This window comes from Notamacropus eugenii, chromosome 1 (genome assembly GCF_028372415.1).
Source record: "Notamacropus eugenii isolate mMacEug1 chromosome 1, mMacEug1.pri_v2, whole genome shotgun sequence".
In the NCBI taxonomy this organism is placed as follows: domain Eukaryota; kingdom Metazoa; phylum Chordata; class Mammalia; order Diprotodontia; family Macropodidae; genus Notamacropus; species Notamacropus eugenii.
In genome coordinates this window covers 55,676,906-55,698,387 of record NC_092872.1, presented here as the reverse complement: position 1 = coordinate 55,698,387, position 21,482 = coordinate 55,676,906, and the positions used below count along the sequence as shown (strand labels likewise).

General features: G+C 39.2%; 1 protein-coding gene across 2 annotated transcripts in view; it reads right to left on the bottom strand.

Moving 5' to 3' along the window:
- Positions 1–21,482, bottom strand: part of KCTD5 (potassium channel tetramerization domain containing 5) — an 83,387-nt gene continuing 61,905 nt past the window's right edge. Inside the window, exons 5-6 of one of the 2 annotated variants that reach the window (XM_072602436.1) lie at positions 19,869–19,994; positions 1–798 (exon numbers count right to left, since the gene is read on the bottom strand). In XM_072602436.1, the coding sequence (XP_072458537.1) occupies positions 769–798; positions 19,869–19,994 (156 nt within the window). In that variant the 3' untranslated portion in view covers positions 1–768. The remainder of the gene's footprint in view (positions 799–19,868; positions 19,995–21,482) is intronic. The other variant, XM_072602427.1, reaches the window with a different exon arrangement.

The following is a 21,482-nucleotide window of genomic DNA, read 5'->3' as shown; positions in this document are numbered from 1 at the left end:
GCTGGGATGGAAGCTTAATTTTTGTTAGAAGAATTAGTTACTAAGATAAGAGGTCTTCAGGAAGTAGCGACAAAAAGAATCTTCTCTTCTTAGGAGATTCACTTTGAAGGGAAAGGTAAGCTCCCAACTAAATGCACGCCATCAGACTGGACGGCTGAAGCCAGCCAGCCTCTCACCACCTGATGTTGAACATATCACATTCTAATATCATTTGATCTCCTTAAGCATGGATGGGGTGACCAAACAGTGTAAGACAGTAAATTGGGGCTGCCAAGCATTTCCTAACAGTGAAGGCCCCAAACATCTGCATTTAAGGGTTGTAATATGTAGCACCAAGAACATTGTCCTTTAAACTATCCTCAATGATTAATACCAAAGAAAAAAAAAAGAAAGGTTAAAAAAATCACTTCACACCAATCATTATAGGACCTTTCTGCCTCAGTCCTGCAAAGACAAGACCTGGGAAAGAATTCAGGGTGAGCGCTTGTTCCAGCCGGGATCAGTCCTGCCATGCACCAGCATCAGGCTGAACACACACATTCTCTGTGCATTCTGCCAAGGAGTAGTTTCTTCACTCTCTCAGCCAGTCAATTCCATCTCACACCACCTCAACGGGCCCCCCAAAAAAGATTCAAATTCAAACCCAGATCTCAAGAGAAAATTGTCTAAAGCAGGTTTCTTCTTCAGCCAAGCCTCTTCAACATGGCAATTCATTGTATTTTGGGAGGAAAAAATGTGAAAATTCTTCAGTTCTCAATACTGTGGTCTTCACATCCTGGAACCCCTCTCTTGCAAAATCTGAAACATAATAAAAGCAGAATGAAAATCAGAAAAAACTTTACAAAAAGCTTGAGGGCTTGACTTCAAAGGGCAGTCACTCAGCTGCTCAGTCCCCAGAAAGGCAACCAAGCTCACTAAGCTTCTTGGAGAGGCAAACAAAACATTTAAAGGAAGCAAAGGAATGATAGACAGTGTGTCTCCATATCTTCAAGTATCTCTCTATTAGGAACTCCAGAACAGCAGGTAAAAGAACTATGAAACAAGTGGCAAGAAATGAGATGACAATATTTCTCACAACAGCAATCACTGTCAGATACAGAACAATGTCCTTGGAATGACTATCTCACACACACACACACACACACACACACACACACACACACACACACACACACACACACACACACACACACCCCTCTCTACCATCTCTTAGACTTTTGTGAGGAGCTACCCCTAGAAAATACAAAACAAAAGCATTTCTGGCCTTTGAAACATGACATATTTCAATACCATACATGGCCTATGCAATTTCACAAGGTCTCACACAGAGATGAGATTGTCATTTGACATTGTTTTGGGTTGTTATTGCTGTTCTTTTATCAAATTTGGACTAATCTCATTTCACCCAAAGTATGAAGAAACCACAACTAGTGAGCTGTGAGATGGATATGGGTACACATAACTCCTTGCATTTATGAGTATGGTTAAATGAAAAGACTGCTGCATCTGATTATCTATGGTCTCTTGTCTAACACAGAATACATTATTAACTAATTTCTGTTTTTCTTCTAAGCCAATGAATGTCATTTATTCTTAATTAGCTAATTAATTAATCAATTAATTCTTAAGTCCAAGAATGACAGAATAATGTGATCAGATCCAAGACATCAGGACTCATGACTGTACCAGCTAATCTCATAACCTTTCTTCATTTCATTTTTAATTCATGTATTACCTATGCACAAGAGAAATAGTTGATAAACTCAAAAGATACCATTATCTAAATTCAAAAAGATACTATTTTCTTTGGCTAAAAATTGAAATATCACCAACTTTGAGTAAAAGCGATATTTCTAATTATAAATTATAACACATGTTGAAATAGCTACTGTAAAGCTTTAGAGCCTTAGTTTTTGCAAAAGTGCTTTCTAAGATGACAGTGCATCTTCAATCTGCACTAAAGACTAATAGGTAATTTATAGTTGACCTCTGAAGGTTGAAACAATGTAACAGTGTAGGTTTCTGTATAATAAAGGCATACTTAAAGAATTATCAAAGATCATAAATTTTTACTATATTTTAAATGAACTTGTTTAGATTGCACTTTTGCTGAAAGATATTTATCAAAGCAGTTGTAAGGTTCTATACAGTCAGGGAAATATCTGTCTTCACACATATTTCACTGTTCTCACTTTGTGATTACATGAGTTTCACTCAGTTATTCCTACTGCAATGTTTCTTAAAATGCAATTTCAAATGGACATTTTGCATGTTATACAAATGGAGTAAAAAAAATCAGAGGAATAAATTTTATAGCACTTTGCTAGCTAAAATACACATCTGAGTTACAAAAACAGCATTGTATCACAAGTAATTTATTTCTTCTTAACAATTCTTATTCTTATAATACATAGCCAATGTTTCAAAAAGCTAATAAATTGAACAGTTGTAGGATAAAACCTGTTCGCCCACTATAAAAGCTGATATTTGTTTCCAAAAGTTACAATGAACATAGAACAAAGACTAAAAAGCACTGATTTCCACTGTTTGAAAATAAAACATCAATTACTGTATTCCATCTCCAAATGCACTGCATTGGTTCAGTTTTATGACAGGACAAGATTCCAAGCCAAAATGAAATACAGCGAGTATTTTAAAGAATTAAGTCATCATAAAAAATAAATCACATTTTTTTCAAGAGACAGAAATGTTGCCGATGACTGGGAACCCAATAACCCTGCGATGGCTGCACTGACATCTCCTCCTGCTGCTATTAAAAAAGCCTGTAAGTTTGCTTCAGTTTAAGAAATTGACAGAGGCTGCTGAATCTGACCTACAGATTTTACATCTAGATGTGAGGATCTGCCCCCGCACAGGCCCACAGTATTTGCTGAGTCAGCCACTGGTGTCCAGGTTCCGTAGCTGCTGCTGAAAGACTTGTGTTTCCCCCAGGTGCAGAGCTATACAGAGCAGCTCCTGTCAGCCTCCAGTGTTTCCCAATCTTCCTAGGTCAGGAGTAAATATTGATACAAGCCCTAGGGCTTCTGGTGCATCCTAGATTAGTTACTGCATCTCGATCCTTGTGCAGAAAGTAAATAAAAAGGTTCTGCCAAAGGTATGGATTTTCAGGTATCTGTTACAGTAAGTTTTACACTCCTGGTGTACTAACCACACCAGCCCCTACTCCAAATTCCAAATCTCACATGGTAGCTAATATTCTGTCCAGCAGGGCTGGACAATGGTGATCTCTAGGTCTTTGTGGTGACTGATAATCTGGGAGTCTCTAGTTGGGGGCCACCACTGCTCTTGTCGCTCTCAGTCATGGTAGGTAGCAGAGGGAATTCAAGGCCACCCAGCTTTCCACTCACTACCTTATTCCAAATTAGAATCCCTACCACACTGGGAAAAGGCACAGAGAACAATGGGAGTTCTAAACTGTGTGACGATGCAAATTATTTCGATTCAGTTTCCTAATCTGTAGAGGGATGATAATAATGATAGCACCCACCTCCTAGGGTTGTTGTGAGAATCACATGATTGTGAAATGCTTTAACACAATGCCTGGCATACAGGACATGCCATATAAAAGTTAACTATTCTTATTTCTTTAATTGAATGTAATTACTCCATACTGGGTTTTAGATTTGATTGGTATAAAATGCTGAAGGTGATAAGATGAATGATTTTCTATGTAAAGTTAATTTGGAAATGCATTCGACTGAATTGATATTATCTGATCAATAATAAATTTTTGTTTCATGTTTCAAATTTATAATATTGTACATGTTGTTATTATCACATCTCTACATTTTCTTACATTGTGAAATCTGGTAAAGCATTGTACCAGAAATGTTAGAAAAGCAATTTCTCTTTTAACCTGTGTTGTTAAAATGTGAATTGAGCTGTTAAGATAATGTGGTAAAAAATGTTTGAAAACTTAAATATTTAATGGGATATATTTGCTTTAAAGTGGATAATAATAACTTACTGTTTGGAGAAAGTACCACAGACCCCTTAAGTTATCCTTATCTGTGAGGTTCCTTGGAGACCTTCTACTTGGCCTGAGTCAAAAGTCTTTTTATCAGTCCTGCTGACCACCTGCTGAAATGTGAGTCACTAGGATCACTCCCAGTCAGACTGGGAAAATTTAACTGTTTGCTAATAGTAAAGAGTAAGTTTCCTCTAAGATCATTTAGCTATCATTAATGAAAATTGTGAAACTAACTGTTGATAATTATTACGTAGTGCGCCAACTTAGCAATAACAGACTTTAGAATTAGAGGTTTCATTCTGCCTTAGGGGTTAATCACAATATAGATATGTTCCTCTGGAAACTTTTAACAGCCAGCAAATTTTCTGGGCGTTGTGAGTCAATACTGGCTATGTGAAACTCCAGAATGTGATTATTCTTAAATTTATAAATGGAGGACACATGAAACATCCTTATATTTGTGCTCATTTTTAACTATTACTAGAACATGAAAGGAATGATAGTAATAATAGCCTGACCCTAAGCTGTGATTAGTGAAATTTTGCTATTTGAGGCAAAATCTCATAGACCCATAATCTGATACTGTTCTAAGTTTTTATTTCAGGTATGACTGTCGGGATTGTTTTGAGGCCAATAGTCTACCATTCAAGGGAGATGACGTGTTGTACGCCCAAAGGGAGTATTGTCTGAGGACTGCTACGGGTACAGAGAGGTCTGTCCCTGGAAAACTTTAAGGCGATGGCTTTGGCATAGGCAAAGGTAGGCAGGTGCCTCTTGACTTTGTTTTCCCCTATTTCCCATATTTCCTTTCTGAACAGGAAATTTTCCCACCTGGTTAATTCTGAGCCTCTTGCCTAGAATCAAACAGAACTAAGGGAGTTCTTCCCATTATGGCTTGTGTCAGATCAATATGTACCCTTGACGGAACAGTCCTGAAACTATCGTAACCATATCCCTCTCTTCCTTTCACAGGAAGTTTCTGTTATCAGGGCAGGTGAACAGTGGAAGTTTGTCATTCAACAGATTAATGCTGAAACATCTGAGTTACCTAACAGGACACGTTACAAAAGATCTTTTTATTTACTGCTGTTGACGGCTGTTTATTTATTTACCTATGTAGCTAGTTCTCACTGCTAATAGTTATATATTTATGTATAAGTACCACATTCCTTCAAGATGATAGGAAGATAATTTTTATGCCCTAAAAAGGGGGAAAGGGAAAAGATATAAAAGTTTTTTGTGTTTTTTTTTTTAATTTAATGGAGTTGCAAACTTTGGGGAAGCAACGAGATCAAACTTTTATCTAAGATCCGGGACATAAACATACCAAACTACGTCTAATGGAACAGAGAGGACTTTGGGTATGTTCTGGTAATAAACCTCAAAATCAAATTGTGATTTTTACATATGAAATTGCATTGATAATTATAAAGAATTTTAAATCATCTTTTATTCCCTACTTTAAAGTGTCTATGAGATAACAGCAGAGGAAAGGAGAACCCATTTACAAAACAGGTTCTCTTCCTTAAGCCAGCAGATTACATTGTTTCAGGTGAATTTGTTGTTGTTCAGTCATTTCAATTGTGTCCAACTCTGTGGCCCCATTTGGGGTTTTCTTGGAAGAGTTACTGGAATGATTTGCCATTTCCTTCTCCAGCTCATTTTACAGATAAGGAAACTGAGGCAAACAGGGTTAAATGCCCTAGTAAGGGCTAGTAAGTATCTAAGGGCAGATTTGAATTCACTGAAGATGAATCTTCCTGTCTCCAAGTTTGGCACTCATCAAATGTGTTACCTAGCTGCTCGGTGAATTATGGGTTCCTAATTTGTTACTGTTCTTATAGCTCTGTTGTTAAAAGGATTAGATTCCTACAGCTGAGTTACTTCTTGTCACATGAACAAAGACTGGAAAAGCAAATTTGGAAGGCTGTACTAAACCATAATGTATTAAGTCTTGTTATTGGCAGATGTTAGTTAGCAAAATTACCTAGGAATCTTTGCAAGTGACTTGGAACCAATGAAACAGGTCTTCTAGAAGCTCTTTGGGAGCTTCCCTGAAGACAACATCTATTCTAGAATGTCCAAGGATTCTATGGACCAGATGACTACACAGGCCATCTGGGACTCAAGATGGAATGTATCAATCAAATGAACATCAGAAGAGGTTTACCAGGTTACAAGGAGACTCGAGAATTATTGCATTACTTTGGCCTTTTGTTTCATGGTGTTTATGTTTACTGGGTTTTCTCAGTGACCTTGGAAATACGTAAACCTCCCCCCTCTAACTGGTACATCATGAACCATCTAACTAGTTGTATCTTTAATCAGACTTGGCTTACCTAGGGAGCCTATGTAACACAGTTTATCTCTTTAAGAGATATATGAGATTGTGACTCTGCTTATCTAAGTTTGTTCAACTTTGAGGGCATTTAAGGAAACGGGATTGTGATTTGTGATACTCATGGCCACAATACACTCATTTCCTGTTATAATTTTCAGGCCCCTAGTTTGTAGACACTAGTTGTGTGCTAAAACTCATATAAAGTGGCCTGATATACTTCCTCTGGCTTTATTCTATCTGTGCATCAGACTAAGGAGGTAATTATACATATTTCCTTTTGAAATGCTTTTCTGGCACTCCCTCCCCCTCCCATCCAAGCAAGAACTTTCCGCACAGGACATACATCTCTATCAGGAGAAGATACCTCCATTGCTTCTTATATATAGGAACAATAAACCAGGCTGCAAGAACTCCATGATGTAGGAGTGGAAGGACAGACTAGATCTACATTTAGACTTTTCAATACAAGAATTTCTAGCAGACCAATGGAACTCAGCCCTCTTGGAAAGGTCCGTTCCAGGTGCTGTTAACTTCAAGAGTAATCAAAATCAAGGGAAAGAATTCCTGGTTACGTAATTCTCATGTGAAACCTACCCCCAGCCCACACTGTTTCATAACGTTTCTGTCTGTTTGAGTTGTGCTGTTCTCTTGGTGGCCTGTCCCTTCTCTCTCTACTCCTCTCAGGAGGCTGGAAAAGACTTAATGTAGTCAGTAATCTTCACTGGAGGGAAAGGAGGAGTTAGGTCATGCTTTATGTCACCTCAAAGCTACAGAGCCTCACAAGGGTTGGGTTTGCAATCATATACCTCAAGGGAACCTTGACCCGTGGACAGTCCTTCCCATTATGGATTCTGAAACCATTGTGCAACTCACTAGGATTGCTGGAGGTGGGATGCAGGTCTCAGGAGGACACAGTGAACCCCTTTGACTCATGGGCCCCCCTTTCTCCTTTAATGCTGGCTAAATACACCCAGAGAAAAATAACCCCACTGGGAAGCAACTCAAGCTACTACCTTTGCTGAAATAGAAAATAGTGAATTCTTTGTATATTCTATCACAGCTTAGAAGAGAGTGGTAATATTGCACTACCAGTCTTGACCCCTTGTCTACATTCCCTGATATTTGTTAAGCAGAAGGAAGGGATTAATGTCACTTTGGCTCTATGTGATGTAGTGAATCACCCTCAAACTGTCCAGTTTCCCAGTGTCACTAAAGCAGACCCTTTCCTGTGTGCCACTGCACTAGCGTAAGCACCACCTCCAATAACAGAGCATGCTAAATTATGGTTTTCCTGGAAACCTGACCTTTAGTGGCTTCATAGTTGGCTCCTTCAGTGAAGGCACTTGGGGGGTTGACTCTAACCCTGCTGAGATCACCTCAGGGCGGTCAGGCCCACTTAGATCAGCTGCGAAATGGCTTTCCACTCCATCTGAAGCCCCCTAAGGATCAGCGACTCCAGAACAATTTGTATGTGGTGACAAAACTTATTCCTCCCTTCCCCTTAATTAGATTGGGACATGATTTGGCTCCACCAATATGAGTTTTTAGTAATACTATAAGACTAGTGGGAAAGAAATCTGCTTAAAACCTAGGGGCACAGTGGCTTGAATGTAAAAACAAAAAGAGAGAGATAAGACCATGGCTAAAGGGGATGTGGCTACAATCCAAAACCTTGTAAAACTACATGGAAAGGGGATGGAGTTCCTCTGGTTCCTAATTCCATATACTGGGGTCTTTACATTGGATCAGGCTGCTAGAACCTCTCACTTGAAACTGAGAAACTCACCTCAGCCACAAGGGAGTTGTCTTTCTCCTCCCTCTAAATTGAGGTAGATTCATTAGCACAAATGGTCTTACAAAATTGTATGGTCTTAGACTTTTTATAGCTCCACAAGGAGACACCTGTCCTATGATCAATCAGTCTTGTATATCATACATTAATCAATCAGGAGAAACAGAAATTAGCCTTTAACAATTCAACAAGTTACAGCAGAAATACAACTACCAGTCCCCCTTAACCCCTAGTAGAATCCCTCTTTTTGATTCTCTTGGCTGCAGGGAAATGGCCTGGTAATGAGCCTTGGTAAATGGTCCCTTATTGTCCTCTGTCTTACAATTCTTCTTAGACTTTGCATTACTTGATGTATTAAAGCCTCCTCCAGTTTACTCCTGGAGAAGCTGATGTTAGTTCACTCGGGTGACTATGACCATGTTAAAAATCTTATAGAATTGGCTTACACAAATTAAGAAAACTAAACTGACTTCATTTTATAGCATTACCAACATATTATACAGCTGCCAGAGTTTTATGCCTTATAACTCTGGGGAAGTCATTTATCACTGTATTGCCATTTTGTAGATGTAGGAATTGCAACCCATCAGGGTCCCCAAACTCTGGAAAGTCCTTAAAACAGTAACTGTACTTCACTATTAAAAACCTTTATAAATCTCTCTTCAGCGTGCTTGTGCTCCTGAGAGGGCCCTAGACCCAATTTGTTCTGCAACTGCATGCCTGAGGACTTTGTTTCCTCAGTTATCATAAAACTGCTCACAATAGAACAAAAACATACAGTAACAAAGGCAGCAGGTAATAAGAAAAAAATGAAGAAGCCGAGAACATCTTGAGAAGCACCAAGTCAAGCGTAAAAGGCATTAGACATGCTAGTCTGATTCGGAATGCACCAGTCAAGTCACTCCATTTCCCTCATCCTTAGTTTCTTTAACTGTATTCTTGACTACCTACCTTAGAGGGCTGTGGTAAAGGAAGTGTTTCATAAACTCTGAAGTGTTACAAACATCCTGTTATCTTTACACCTCAACACAATGACAGAATAAAATTTTGGACTTCCTGATAATATTTCTAAAGGTCTATCTGCCATTCCACAGACCCAGAAATATCCAGCCAAGTGACACCATGGAAAACGTGTAGGACTTAGAATTCAAATCTTTCCTCAGACACTTACTAGCTGTGTGACCTTGGGCAAGCCTTTCTTTGCTTGAATTTCCTCATCAGCTAAAGGAGGGGACTGGATTCAATGGCTTCCAATGTCTCCTCCAGCTCTAAATCTATGATCCTATGATCCCTGCCATGTATCTCAGGACTCAGGCTGCTTGCAAAAAAAAGTCTAATGAGCAAGCTCTTGCTCTATTCCTCTTGTGCAAGGTATTACATAGTGGTGCATCCCCTTCTTTACTATTTAGGAGCAGCCATTTAACAACCTACCTATATGCCTCCCTTACAGGGAGGGCACAATGTGATCGTGTGAACTACATACCCCACGTGAACACTGAGTTCTGTGCCCTGCTCCCTCCGCTCCCAATACAGAATGGCTCTGCTAATTGCCTGAGCAAAGCCAAGACCAGAGATTCCTCTACAGATATCCATGACAGGTAGTCTTCCAACTTGTGCCCTGATACTTTTAGGGATGGGGAACTCACTATCTCTTGAGGCTGTCCCCGAGTTATCTGGAAGTCCTTTCTTATATTGCAAGGAAAGCCCTCCTCTGTAGACAGGCATCCCTTGTCAAACTGAATAGCTCTACGTCCTTTTCTACATGACAGCCCTGATTTAATAATTGCTCTAATTTCATTCAAGAGACAGGTGAACTCTGAAGGAGTGAGTGTGTGGGAGTGTGCCAGGTGGACAGGGGAGGGTAGTGGCTGCACTATGACAGCCAGTCATCATGTGTTTCAGTTGTAGATTCACTCCCACACCTGAGGCTAACCCAACCTACAAGAAACTTTAATGCCTTGAAACAGGGTGATGGAACCTTGCAGCTTTGCTAGTAGGCTTACTACCAGCTACACATTTTTTAAAAGTCCCTGTGAGAAACAAAGAATTATAAAATAAATCAAGTCAGTAGTTTTTATAATTTGCTGGGAAAGTTCGTTCCCCAAAGTCAATAGCTGCTTACAAGGTAATTTATAATGTCAATTACACAGTCAGACAGAGAATTTCCTCATGAACATGGAAAAATGTTTCAGATCAAATAAAGAATGTAATCAGCAAGGATTCCAAATGTCAAGATCTCTTAAGTCACAAAGACTTTCCCCTGGAACACTCACGTTATCTGCCTTCAAATTCCTTTCACGCACTCTTCTGCTCTAAACGTTTCATTGGTTCCCTACTACCTAAAGCAGAAATGTCACACACGAAAACACTCCCTACTGATGGCAAACTGAAAACACAACAAAACACAGATAATGTAACTGTGTGGTTTTCTAAGTCAATATACAGCCAGCAGGGATACGTAGGATTTAGTGGCCTGTTTCTCTTTGAGTTTGACACCACTGGACTAAACAATAACAATCCAAAGCCTAACAATCAAAGCCCTCCAAAAATTTGGTGTCATGTTAACTAATGCTGCAACCTTCTCTCACACCACCTATCCTGTCACACAGTCATATTATCACTTCTGGCAAGCTGGACTGTTCATCCTGTTTTGATTGTCTTTGTTTGGGGAAGGACGTGAATCCAACAAATAAAACTAAGAAGTATCCTTGATTCCACAAATAAATTCCAAGTTTTCCCATTTCTCTAACTTTCCTTAGGCTAATCCCTATATCAGGATGCCTCTCCCAACAATCTCTGGCAAACTTTTATCCACCTTTCAAGAAAGACCCAACTCAAATGTTCCTTCCTTGGTGAAGCCTTTACTGATTCTCCCATCTGAAAGTGATCTTTCATTCCCAGACATAATATCATATTTTGGGAGTATTTCTCTTATGTATCTTCCACCTGTCACTGTGACAGTTAATTAAACTACGAAGGACTATATTTTAGTTATTTTTGTCTTTTCCCCACAACGAATAATTTTCTGCATATAATAGGTATTTAATAAATGTGTGGTGAATTGAACTGAAAAGCCTTCTGAAAAGAGGCAAATCCTTTCTGCCTTAAAGACTATTTGTTATAAATATAATTATCAATTTGGCCAAGATGACTGCCTGAATAGGGAATGAATAAAAAGCTTACACAGAGAAAGCCAGTGAGACACTATAAAAAGTGACATCTTCCACTTGAATTACACAAAAAGTTTGCTTCAGAAGCCCCCTAGCCGGCTCAAGAAAATAAGTCAGAATCTTCCCAGCATAAGACAAGGGCCAGATATACATGTATCATATAGGGCTCTGCATCTAGAGGCAGCCAGAATAGCAGGTTACCCTGAAAAAGTCCCAGGATGGTCAGAAGACACCAGGATGATTTGAAACCCACAGTGGTGATGTTGAGAGTACTGGGAGAGAGGCAGACAAAAGCAGGCAAGGAAGCATTAGGTAAGACCCAAATGGGCCAGAAGCTCAGCAACTCCCAGGGGCTCTGAGGTCCCTAACTCTCTGCTCTGAGACTCGTTTGAGAATCCTGAAGAACCAGCATTCTGAATCTTAAATTCCCAAGGGTGGAGATCAGTGGACCAAGTGACTAACCCAGAGTTAGAGCAAGTAAAGCTAAGTAGACCACCAAAAAGTGTAGCAGGGGGCAGATCCTCAGTCTAGCACAAAGTCCTAATTCAGGAACTGAAGCTGAAGAAATGAGTGCGCTAACGAAGACACCAACCAAGAAAAGAACTTTCTGTCGATCTAGAGAAACTCAAAATCCCAGCCCAAGAGAAAGCAACTCCATAATAATTACAAGCAAAGCTTTTCCATGACGACTGCATGAATGTTAGAAGTGAGGCAAAATGAAATAAAAGCTCTGGAGGAAAGAATCAGGAAAGGAAAGAAAAATGGTATACCTTACTCAAATAACAGATTCCCTGAATACCAGAATACAGCAAACAGAAATCAATGACTCCATGAAACAGGAAGAAATATTAGAACAAAATCAAACGACTGAAAAATAAAAGAAAATATAAGATACCTGATATCTTAAGCTTCCATGTTAAAAAAAAAATACACTGTAAACATTTAGAAAGAAGTTCAAGAATCAAGGAGCCACAAGCTAAGATTACATAAGACTTAGGAGCATTTACCATAAAGGAGAGGAAGCACTGGAATACAACCAAGAATCATTTACCGTGCCCTGCAAAGTTAAACACAATCCTCATGGGAGGTAGGGAGGGCAAGGAACAGATTTTTGAGGGAATAAAGGACTTTCAAACGTTTTGAGTGAAAAGAACAGAGCTAAAAACATACCAAAGTCAACACATAGGGACAGAGCACAGCCAAGGAGGAAACAGTCATAAACAAAACAAGTCTCCTAATCCTGAAGGGAGTATTAAAAGAGAAGTTAAAAAGAAAAGCAAAGAACAGAAATCTAACTGAGGGGTCCATCAGCTACAGAACAGCTTAATAAACTGAGGTATATAAATAAAATGGGGTGATGTTGTGAAAGAAATCATGAAAGAGATGATTTCAGAGAAATCTGGTTAGGATAACTGACGTGGAGTGAAGTGAGCACAGCTTCTGTAAGGACAACACTGCAAAGACAAATTCTGAAAGATGTGAGGGCTCTGATCGATGCAGTGACTAACCATCTCCAGAGAGCCTATGATGAAGCAGATTATGCACCTCCCGAAAGAGAGGGGAGGGACTCATGCTATAGAAAGAGAAATGGTTTTTGGACATGGTCCCTGGGTGGATTCATTTTGCTTAACTATGCTCATTTACTGCAAGGAGGATTTTTTCCTCTTAGCTTTTAACTGGGAGGTGGGGGTGAAGTTAACACAGGGAGGAGGGGATACAAAAAATAAGCGCATCACTAAAACGTTTTTTAAAATGCACGAGATAACAGAAGTTAAGAAAGGAAACACAGACAAGTGAGCAGAACAGTTTTGAAAGTAATGTATTTTTAAAAAATAAAACAATGCATGAAACAGAGATTTACAGTTTCATATAAAATTCCCTGTTCTCTTGTGAGTAGGAAATACTTTGGAAGGTAGGAGGGATTTAAATTCAGAATCTTAAAGAGTCAAAGATAGATAGATAGACAGACAGACAGACAGACAGACAGGTAGACAGACAACAGTCATATCTTCATTGTGTACCTCACTGCACTCCTCTGTGCTCTCCTACAAGATCATTTCACCCCTGAAACTTATACCTCCTCGGAACTCCCCTGTCCCTGCAGCTCCTTCCCTCCTTCTGACTGGAGAGGGTAGACAGTGGAGAGCTCCTTCCAAATTCTCCATCTAAGGAGGGTGCCTAGGTTAGTCATCTCTCCATTTCCCACCCTGCTGCACTCAATATTTCATCACCCCCTACCCCCTCCTGAGGTAGGTCCCCATCTCCCTACCTCCCTTTGAAGCTTCTTTTCCTGGGCTACCTTCCTCTATCAGATTGCGAGCTCCTTGATGGCAGTAGCTGTCTTTTACCTTTAGCATCCCCACAGCCTAGCAAAGTTCCTGGCACACAGTAGGCACTTAATAAATGCTTACTGGCTGACTAGGATCAAACGAAATAATATTTATAAAGCACTTAGAACAATGTCCAGCACACAATAGGAGCTATATAAATGTTTATTCCATCCCTTTTCTAAAGAATTAGTCTTTTATGTCCTACTCATTGTAACTTGAGCTGTTTTCTTTTTATATCTTCTCTAATAATATTTGACAGAGATGCTCACATTCAGCAGCTGCAAAGCATCAAGCTGAAGGGTCATATATGAGAATGTGTCAAATTAGGGTTTAACATTTAAATTCACACACCATTATTTGCAAAGGAAACCTGCCTATCAAAGGTAAGCTTGACCCTAAAAGGAAGGAAACTCCTTGGCTTGCTAAATTTATCCCACTCCTAACAGAACCCTCACCTGGCATTTAGTAACATCTCAAAAGTTTAAGCGCTCTATAGAGGAAAGGCCCCTTTTTCATTCTCACTGCCTCTGGCTCTAATTCTTACAGCATTTATAAACCTAGATGCCCTAGAACTCTGATTACCAGAAAAAGCACCCATCTGACTGTCTTTCCTATGATTACCGCTGCTCCATTCTATAACACGCTGGCCGTGTGTTTCTGGGCCACCAGAAACCTCATAGGAGATTTATGACATTATTCTCAGCTTTTAGCTTCAAGCCAAAATTTCCAAAATATGCTATAACTTTTAAGGCAATTCATACTAAAATTCTAAGAGCATAAAATTTTTGATATGTGAAATGAGATCCCAGAATACTGGCTAGTAAGTTTTGCTAACCTGAGCTTTCTGATAAATGTTGCCATAGTCATCCAAAGAGTGAATGTTTGGCTATGTAAGGTCAAATGGTTGTCTCTGGAAATTAAGCTGCTGAAAAACTATATTTCCTGAACCTGAAACTATTTTCACAATAAATCCTGTAGAAATATGTATTAACCAGAAACAATTGTGGAGTGATAGGGAACTCTGTGTATCTGCTTACTCCCTTTCTTTCTGAACTTAGGAACTCTTAGGAGTTAGAAGTTGCGGGGCACTTAGGAACCTCGTCCTAAGTGTATCGATCTGAATTCTGCCTCTATGTAACATCTTTTACTCATTAGTCTTCTGGAGTTCAGAAGAATAAATCTAATCCATTTTCTATGTTACAGGCCTTCAAATACAAAGTGTTCCAAAAGTCTTAGTGTGGTTTTCAGCTTTAATAGCTCAAAAGTTTTAAGCTTTTAAGCTTCGCTAAGACTTTTGAGACACTGTATCAGAAAACATTAATGTTATTAAATAAAGTCATAAAAAACAAACATTAATGTTGTTCCAATATACCTGGCCTCTCCCAAATCCCAGCCAAATCTTCTCTGCTCAAAGTGAAATACCTCAGGAATTTCAATAATTTTTTCATTCATTTCACCATCCTGGCCACCCCCGCCCCGACACATGCCGGTTTGTCAAAGTTTTTCCTAAAATGTGGTACGAATAACTGAACACTTATAGTCTGTCCAAGACAGAGTGAAATGTGACAACTGTTCACTTCACTCTGGCCTGTGTTTCTCTTAATGTAGCCCAAGATCACACAGATGACTTACACTGAGCCTACAGTCCACTAAAATTCCCAATTCTTTACATAAACACCTAGACAACTCACTCCTCAAATTGTATTGAACAGTCCATTTTTGAGCCTACGGGTAGAGTTTTACAGTGTTCCTTATTAAATGGCATCTGGGATTCAGTCCCTTGGTCCAACTTGCTGAGATCTTGCTACTAAATGTATTAGCTTATCCTCCCATATTTGGGTCACCCACACATTGTATCACTAGGCCATCTCTACCTTCATCTGTGTGATAAGTAAAAATGTTTAACAAAATAGTGCAAAGGAGAGAGAGCTCTGTAATATGACATTAGAAATCTCACTTCCAGCTACCATGACAACCAGTGCTATTTAGTGCTAAAATAAACTATGTACTTCCAACAAGTCTTTATAGTAGGTTGGCTCACTACACAGGATCTACGATCAGTCAGTTCTACTGCTCTAAGGAACACCAGTTACACAGGCCAACTACAACTGGACAAACATAGCAGCAGCACTAGCTATAGGGGAAGTTTGGGTTAAGGGTGAGGCATTTCTGGGGGAATTTCTAGGGCAGCTGGAGCTCACCATTACATTTAAACTTAATCTGAGTCATTCATATCGTAATCCGTCTCCTCATCTTCACTCTGGTTCAGCATGCACCATGCAGCAAGTACAGAGAAGGGATGAGGGGAGAAAAGACAGCAAAGTTTAGTCAACAGCCATGGCACTGGAATACAATTAGTCAACATATAAGAGTGTTCTCTGTTATTCAAAAGCTGGGGTGGAGCAGCAGTGCCTAATAGATGTTTTCCAATTTATAAAAGAAAGGAGTAACTGAAAAATGAAGGTAAGTGAAAACAACTTTTTAATAGAAGTACTTCTTTCTGTTTTCCATCATGCACAGAACTAAACCACCTGTGGAAGCCTTAGTAATGACCAGTTTTTAGAATCAACACACTCATGAGTCACCTGCTCACAATGCCCCACAACTTCTTCATACAGCAAAAAGAAAGCTTATGTAGGCACACATTGGAGAAGGGTTTTATGGTTACAGGGTTGGCTCCTGTAACCTACCTTTTTTATAAAATAAAATAACATTTCAAACACATTGGTACAAACACATCGGTCAGTGAAGCCAAGATAACTGCTTCTCTTTCTAATGTAAGTCAGGCAAGGTTACAGCTACAGTTACAGTTTTATAAATTAAAAAAAATTTCTCAGCATTAGTCTTCTCCCATAAGGAACTTAAATTTATTGCTTTTCCCCAAAATTCAAGAAAATATTTCGTCAAATTAAAACTGAAAGCTTCATTCGAATGCAATTATCAAGGACTAATGTGAGGAAAGCAGAATTAAAACAGGAGTGAACAATAACTTTTTATATTAACAAAGAAGCAAGAAAACATATAAATTTAAAAACACTATATAAATTTTTAAGGTATAGTATTTTCTCAGCTCCCCATTTGTCCAAAAGAAGTTCAAGAAATCCACCTTCCTTTCTGAGTTAACTCTGTTCATGAACTAGCAACCTTTTATAAGTCCTAGAATGTGCCTGTTGTGGCTGATGCCCTAATTTAGCAGAGGCTCTAGGATACTGTTCACAAAACTTATTTTTCGATTGAGAGTTATTTTTTTAATGGCATAAAAATGAACTTGGTTCACACCTTGGGGCCTCTTAACAACTGCTCCCATCCATTTCACAATCAGAAGCCACCTAAGCTGAACATGTGCACACACGAGAGAGAGCGAGAGAGCAAGAGAAAGAGAGAGAAAGAGAGAGAGAGAGAGAGAGTAGGGGGAAGGAAGAGGGGAGAAGAATGTGTTTTAAAAATTTCAAGTACAACACATCCTTGTTTACTAGCACAATATACATATTAACATCCTTATGATGGTTCAATGTGGAAAACAATGAATCCTTTTAACTGTGAACTTTGAAAATTTTTGGAAGCATGCTATCCTAAATCCAGTCCGAGAAGGATACCAAAGGAGACAGAGCAGAGTGCTTTACCTGGTCATCCGCTTGTTCTTCCTTAAAGGTCTCCCAGAGGAAGGTGGCCTCAATGCTGGAGCAAATTCACATCAGCTCTTAAAAGCAACTAAAGGACTCCAAATAGGTTACTAGGCTCTCCTCCACTCTCCAGTAACTCCAGGAAAATAGTACTGAGTAATTCAGTAATGGAACAGCCTCATCAGAGACCATTTACTGGAACTGGCCTTGCCTAAAGCTTTAACTGGTCGATGTAGTTGTGAAGATCAGGCAAACAGCTAGGGCTCATGGGGACCAAGGAGGTCTCAGGAAAACCTGAAGTTGGTTCACAAAGAGTTTCTAAACAGACTTCTAACAACATACAAAAAGCCACAAAATTTAAAATTCTGAGATGACATGCCGGCTTTTTAATAGTACAATACAGTATTGGTTCAAATATAGGCTGCATTTTTCCCCTTAATTAGCATGTACAAAAAAATTCATGACCTATAATTTACCTATCTATGTACACATTTTAGCTTTCAAAAACTTTTCCTGTTGGGATTAAGGAATAAAGACAACCATTGGTCCATATGATTTCTTATACTAAACAGAAAGTTCACAGTTCAAATCAAATATCAATTCAAATATCCTGAGCTTTTAGCTCATGCCATTTTTGTGTTCCTTCGAATCTCTTCCCCCTCCTAACCTTGTAAAATCTTACCCATTCTTTAAGATCTAAGATACATTATATCTTCATGAAACTTTCTATGTACTTCAATCCAAAGTTTTATCTCCATTCTCTGAATTACTTTTGCACTTACTGACTATAACAAATCTTTTGGCATGTCAATCATATGATGCCTTGAATTACTGCCTGCTTGATATGTGTAAGACATCTCCTCAGCAAGACTAAGTTCCTTGTAGGAAATGCTTCCACTACAGCTAATCCTAAGCACACAACTATAAAAGCAACATGTGTTGATTCACCTCGGACTCAAATGTGTTCTCTGTGTACTTGGCCAAATGGAAAAATAAAACATCTCAATTCCAGAGTTCTCTGCAAGAAGTATCATGATACAGGCTCATTCTAGACTCCACTAACACCAGGCTGTATGATAACCCTCAAAATTAAGGTTACCAATTCCAACTTTCTGCCCACTGGATGAGTAAGACATTTAAAAAATAGGTGGTCATCCAGTCTCTAACTTGAATACCTCTAGTTATAGGGGACTCACTGGAGCTACCCATGAGGCAGAGTACACCATCTTTAGACAGTGGTAATTATATAAATTGGAATTTACAGGGGATTACAGGGAAGGGCACAGACTTAAAATAACTACCTATTTACAGCAGCTAGTACTCACATACAATACTATAAGCATATGCTAGTGATATATGTAAGGCTCTATGGACAACAAACAAAATGCCAAGCTTTTTGTACAAGTAAGTCTAGCTTGAACAGTTTACCAACCATTTTGGTGGTTTTCAGGTACAAAAGAGGTATCCTTCAGCCCCTAAGGTAAAACGCTTACAAACTTCTGATGTTATTTAGAGAAATATATTCTGTATTTCCCTGTTATACATTCTCACTGATTTGAGATCTGCCCACAGAAACAAAGGGCACCCTTACCAAGTGAGAAAGCACTGCAGAGTTTTTGCAAAACCCATGTCTACCTATGTAAACAACTTTGGAAGATTTATTTCTAGAGCTAACTGAAATGGAAGCTAGAAGTTGACAAAATGGTTCAGTAGAACAAGCTCTTGACCTGTAGTCAGGAATCTTAGGTTCAAGCCACAGCTTTACTATTAACCAGTGGTATAACTTAGGCTAAGGCATTTCCTTTCTCTAACCTCAGATTCCTCATCAATAAAATGGACAGATCACTACTTGCATTACTTCACAGATTTTTTTGTGGGGATCAAAGAGGTAATGAACATAAAACAATATGTAAATACCAGTTACTACTAACATGAAGAGATAGATAAGAACACTTCTCCAAAGCTTAGGAAAACTGCTATCTTGTAAAAATTGTAACGACTATATGGCAGTGGAAAAGAAGAAGATAAGTGGACTGGTTGCAGATTGGAAAGGTTGGCAATTAAATGCTAACAGTAAGATGAAATAAAGCTAATGAAATGTGAGAAAAAAATGTATTTTTTAAAATAAGTACTTTATGAAAAACATCCTTGTGTAATGGACAGAGAGCTGGTCCTCAAAGTCAGGAAGACTTGGGTTCATGTCCCATAAATGGCACATCCTAGCTGTATGAGCCTGGGTGAATCATTAGAGCATCTCTCACTCTTCCAGGCAACATTCCTAAAGGAAAAGATGCAGAGAAGATGCAGTGCTCTCTCCCAGTGCAATCATATGTCCCTACAATAAGTATTCTCACAGGTCATCATGACAGTTACAACTAAGACACTTTTTTTAGTAGACTATAAAAACACTGTTATTGAGTGATGGCAGTGGGGATTAGTGACGGGGAAGAATACAAGTTCAGCACTTCTGTTTACTCCAAGACCTTCAGAGATTTGTGCCTACACAGATGCACCCTCTCTCCATAAGATACAGACCATAAGTCCTCCCCCCATGGTCCACCTTCTGGTAATGATCTTTTGGCACTGAATGCCCTTTCCCTCCCTCTTTCCCAATGACCTACCTTTGCCTTTTCGCTGGGTTCACTGGTTGTGCCATAAGAGGTATTATGCAATTCCTTGGAGACAACACAAAGAAATTCAGCTTGATCTTCATTTCCATAGTTATAAGATGAACCAATACTGACCAGCTAGAAGAAGATAAACAGCGGGTGATATATCAGTAGAAAAAGAAATTCTTCCTTTTCCCTTTACCTTATCATTGACCAATTTAATGACCTCTGCCCCCAGGAAAAACGCAAAGCTGACTCATAACCCTTGGAGACTTCTCCTATTGGGTTAAAATGACTTTCCAGGGTAAGGTGTAGGGGGTAGCCCTGTCAGCTAGTCAACACTCCCAGGAGATCAGATTATATAGTTTATTTAAACTCTACCTCAAGTAGACAGACAAATCAATGAGAAAGGATGCTTTTGAGAAGATATTTTTAATGAAGTCATGGAAAACAACTTCTTGAAGGATACACACACAAACTCCCCCTTTGCAGGGCCACATCATTTATTTTTCACATGTCAGGACATGCTCTTTCCCTCATCGGAACATTCAGCTTTCTAATTATCTCAATTTTTCTAATTGGACCAGGAGGAGACCATTCAACATCACAAGGGAGATTGGGGAGGAAGGACATTAAGGATCGGGGATAAAAGCAATAAGAGGAGTTTTAAGTAATCCAGCCATTCAGCAATCAGGTTTAGGGCAGCAACTGAGCCACACCTCTAAGCAAGGTAATGCCATCCAAGCAGTAAACCCAGGAGGCTGCTCCAAAATGTGAACGTTACACAAACAAGTTCTATTTGTTCTTCTTGGCAAGGCATCACTGTAGAAGTTTCTGAGTTTTCTAGCCCCAAGGCCAAAAAATGCAGAGGAAATCAAAGAATGGTTTACTCAAGGATTCGAAGAATAAGATGTATCAGTGATGTCACCAGTATATGCCTTCACTTAAGAGTTGATGGGGTACAGAAGGAAAAGGAAGGAACAGGCAGTCAGGAACCCCAGGTTCAAGTCATGGCTCTCTCGTGGTATCTTAATATGTGGCCATGGGTACACTAGGCTCTCAACTCTGGGCCTCACTTTCCTCCTCTACAAAATAAGGAAGTTGGACCACACAATTTCCTTTTAGCTCTAACATCTTATGATTCTATGAAGCGGCAATGAATCTTTGGCTCAGAGGTAGTATAAGAAACATTAGTGTAGAAAAACTCACCACGCTGAAAACCTTTCCATATTTTCCTTTAAAGTATGGGCAACAGGAAACAATTCTGAGCCACATAAAAACAGCAAGCTATTTGCACCGGGGGTCTACACAATCCATCAGACAACTGCTTCATTTTTATAATGCCAGCTCCTGGCACTCACAATAGATATATGATAAATAACTGTTCAATTAAGCTGAATTTATGTTCTGGAGCAGAAAAAACCTCAGATGGGAAGAAACACCCAATGGAGAGGTAAGTCAGACCTGAAGCATAAGTTTGTGGGCTTCCCACTAAGCCTTGAGAGCACTGGCCTTAAGTCAGACAGTACAGCACCATAAGTCGCCTCTATCGTGGGAGCCCAAAGAGAAAAGAAGGTATTTTCTCAGTAAATTTACTTTTACAGGTCAAAGCATAAGCACAGATTT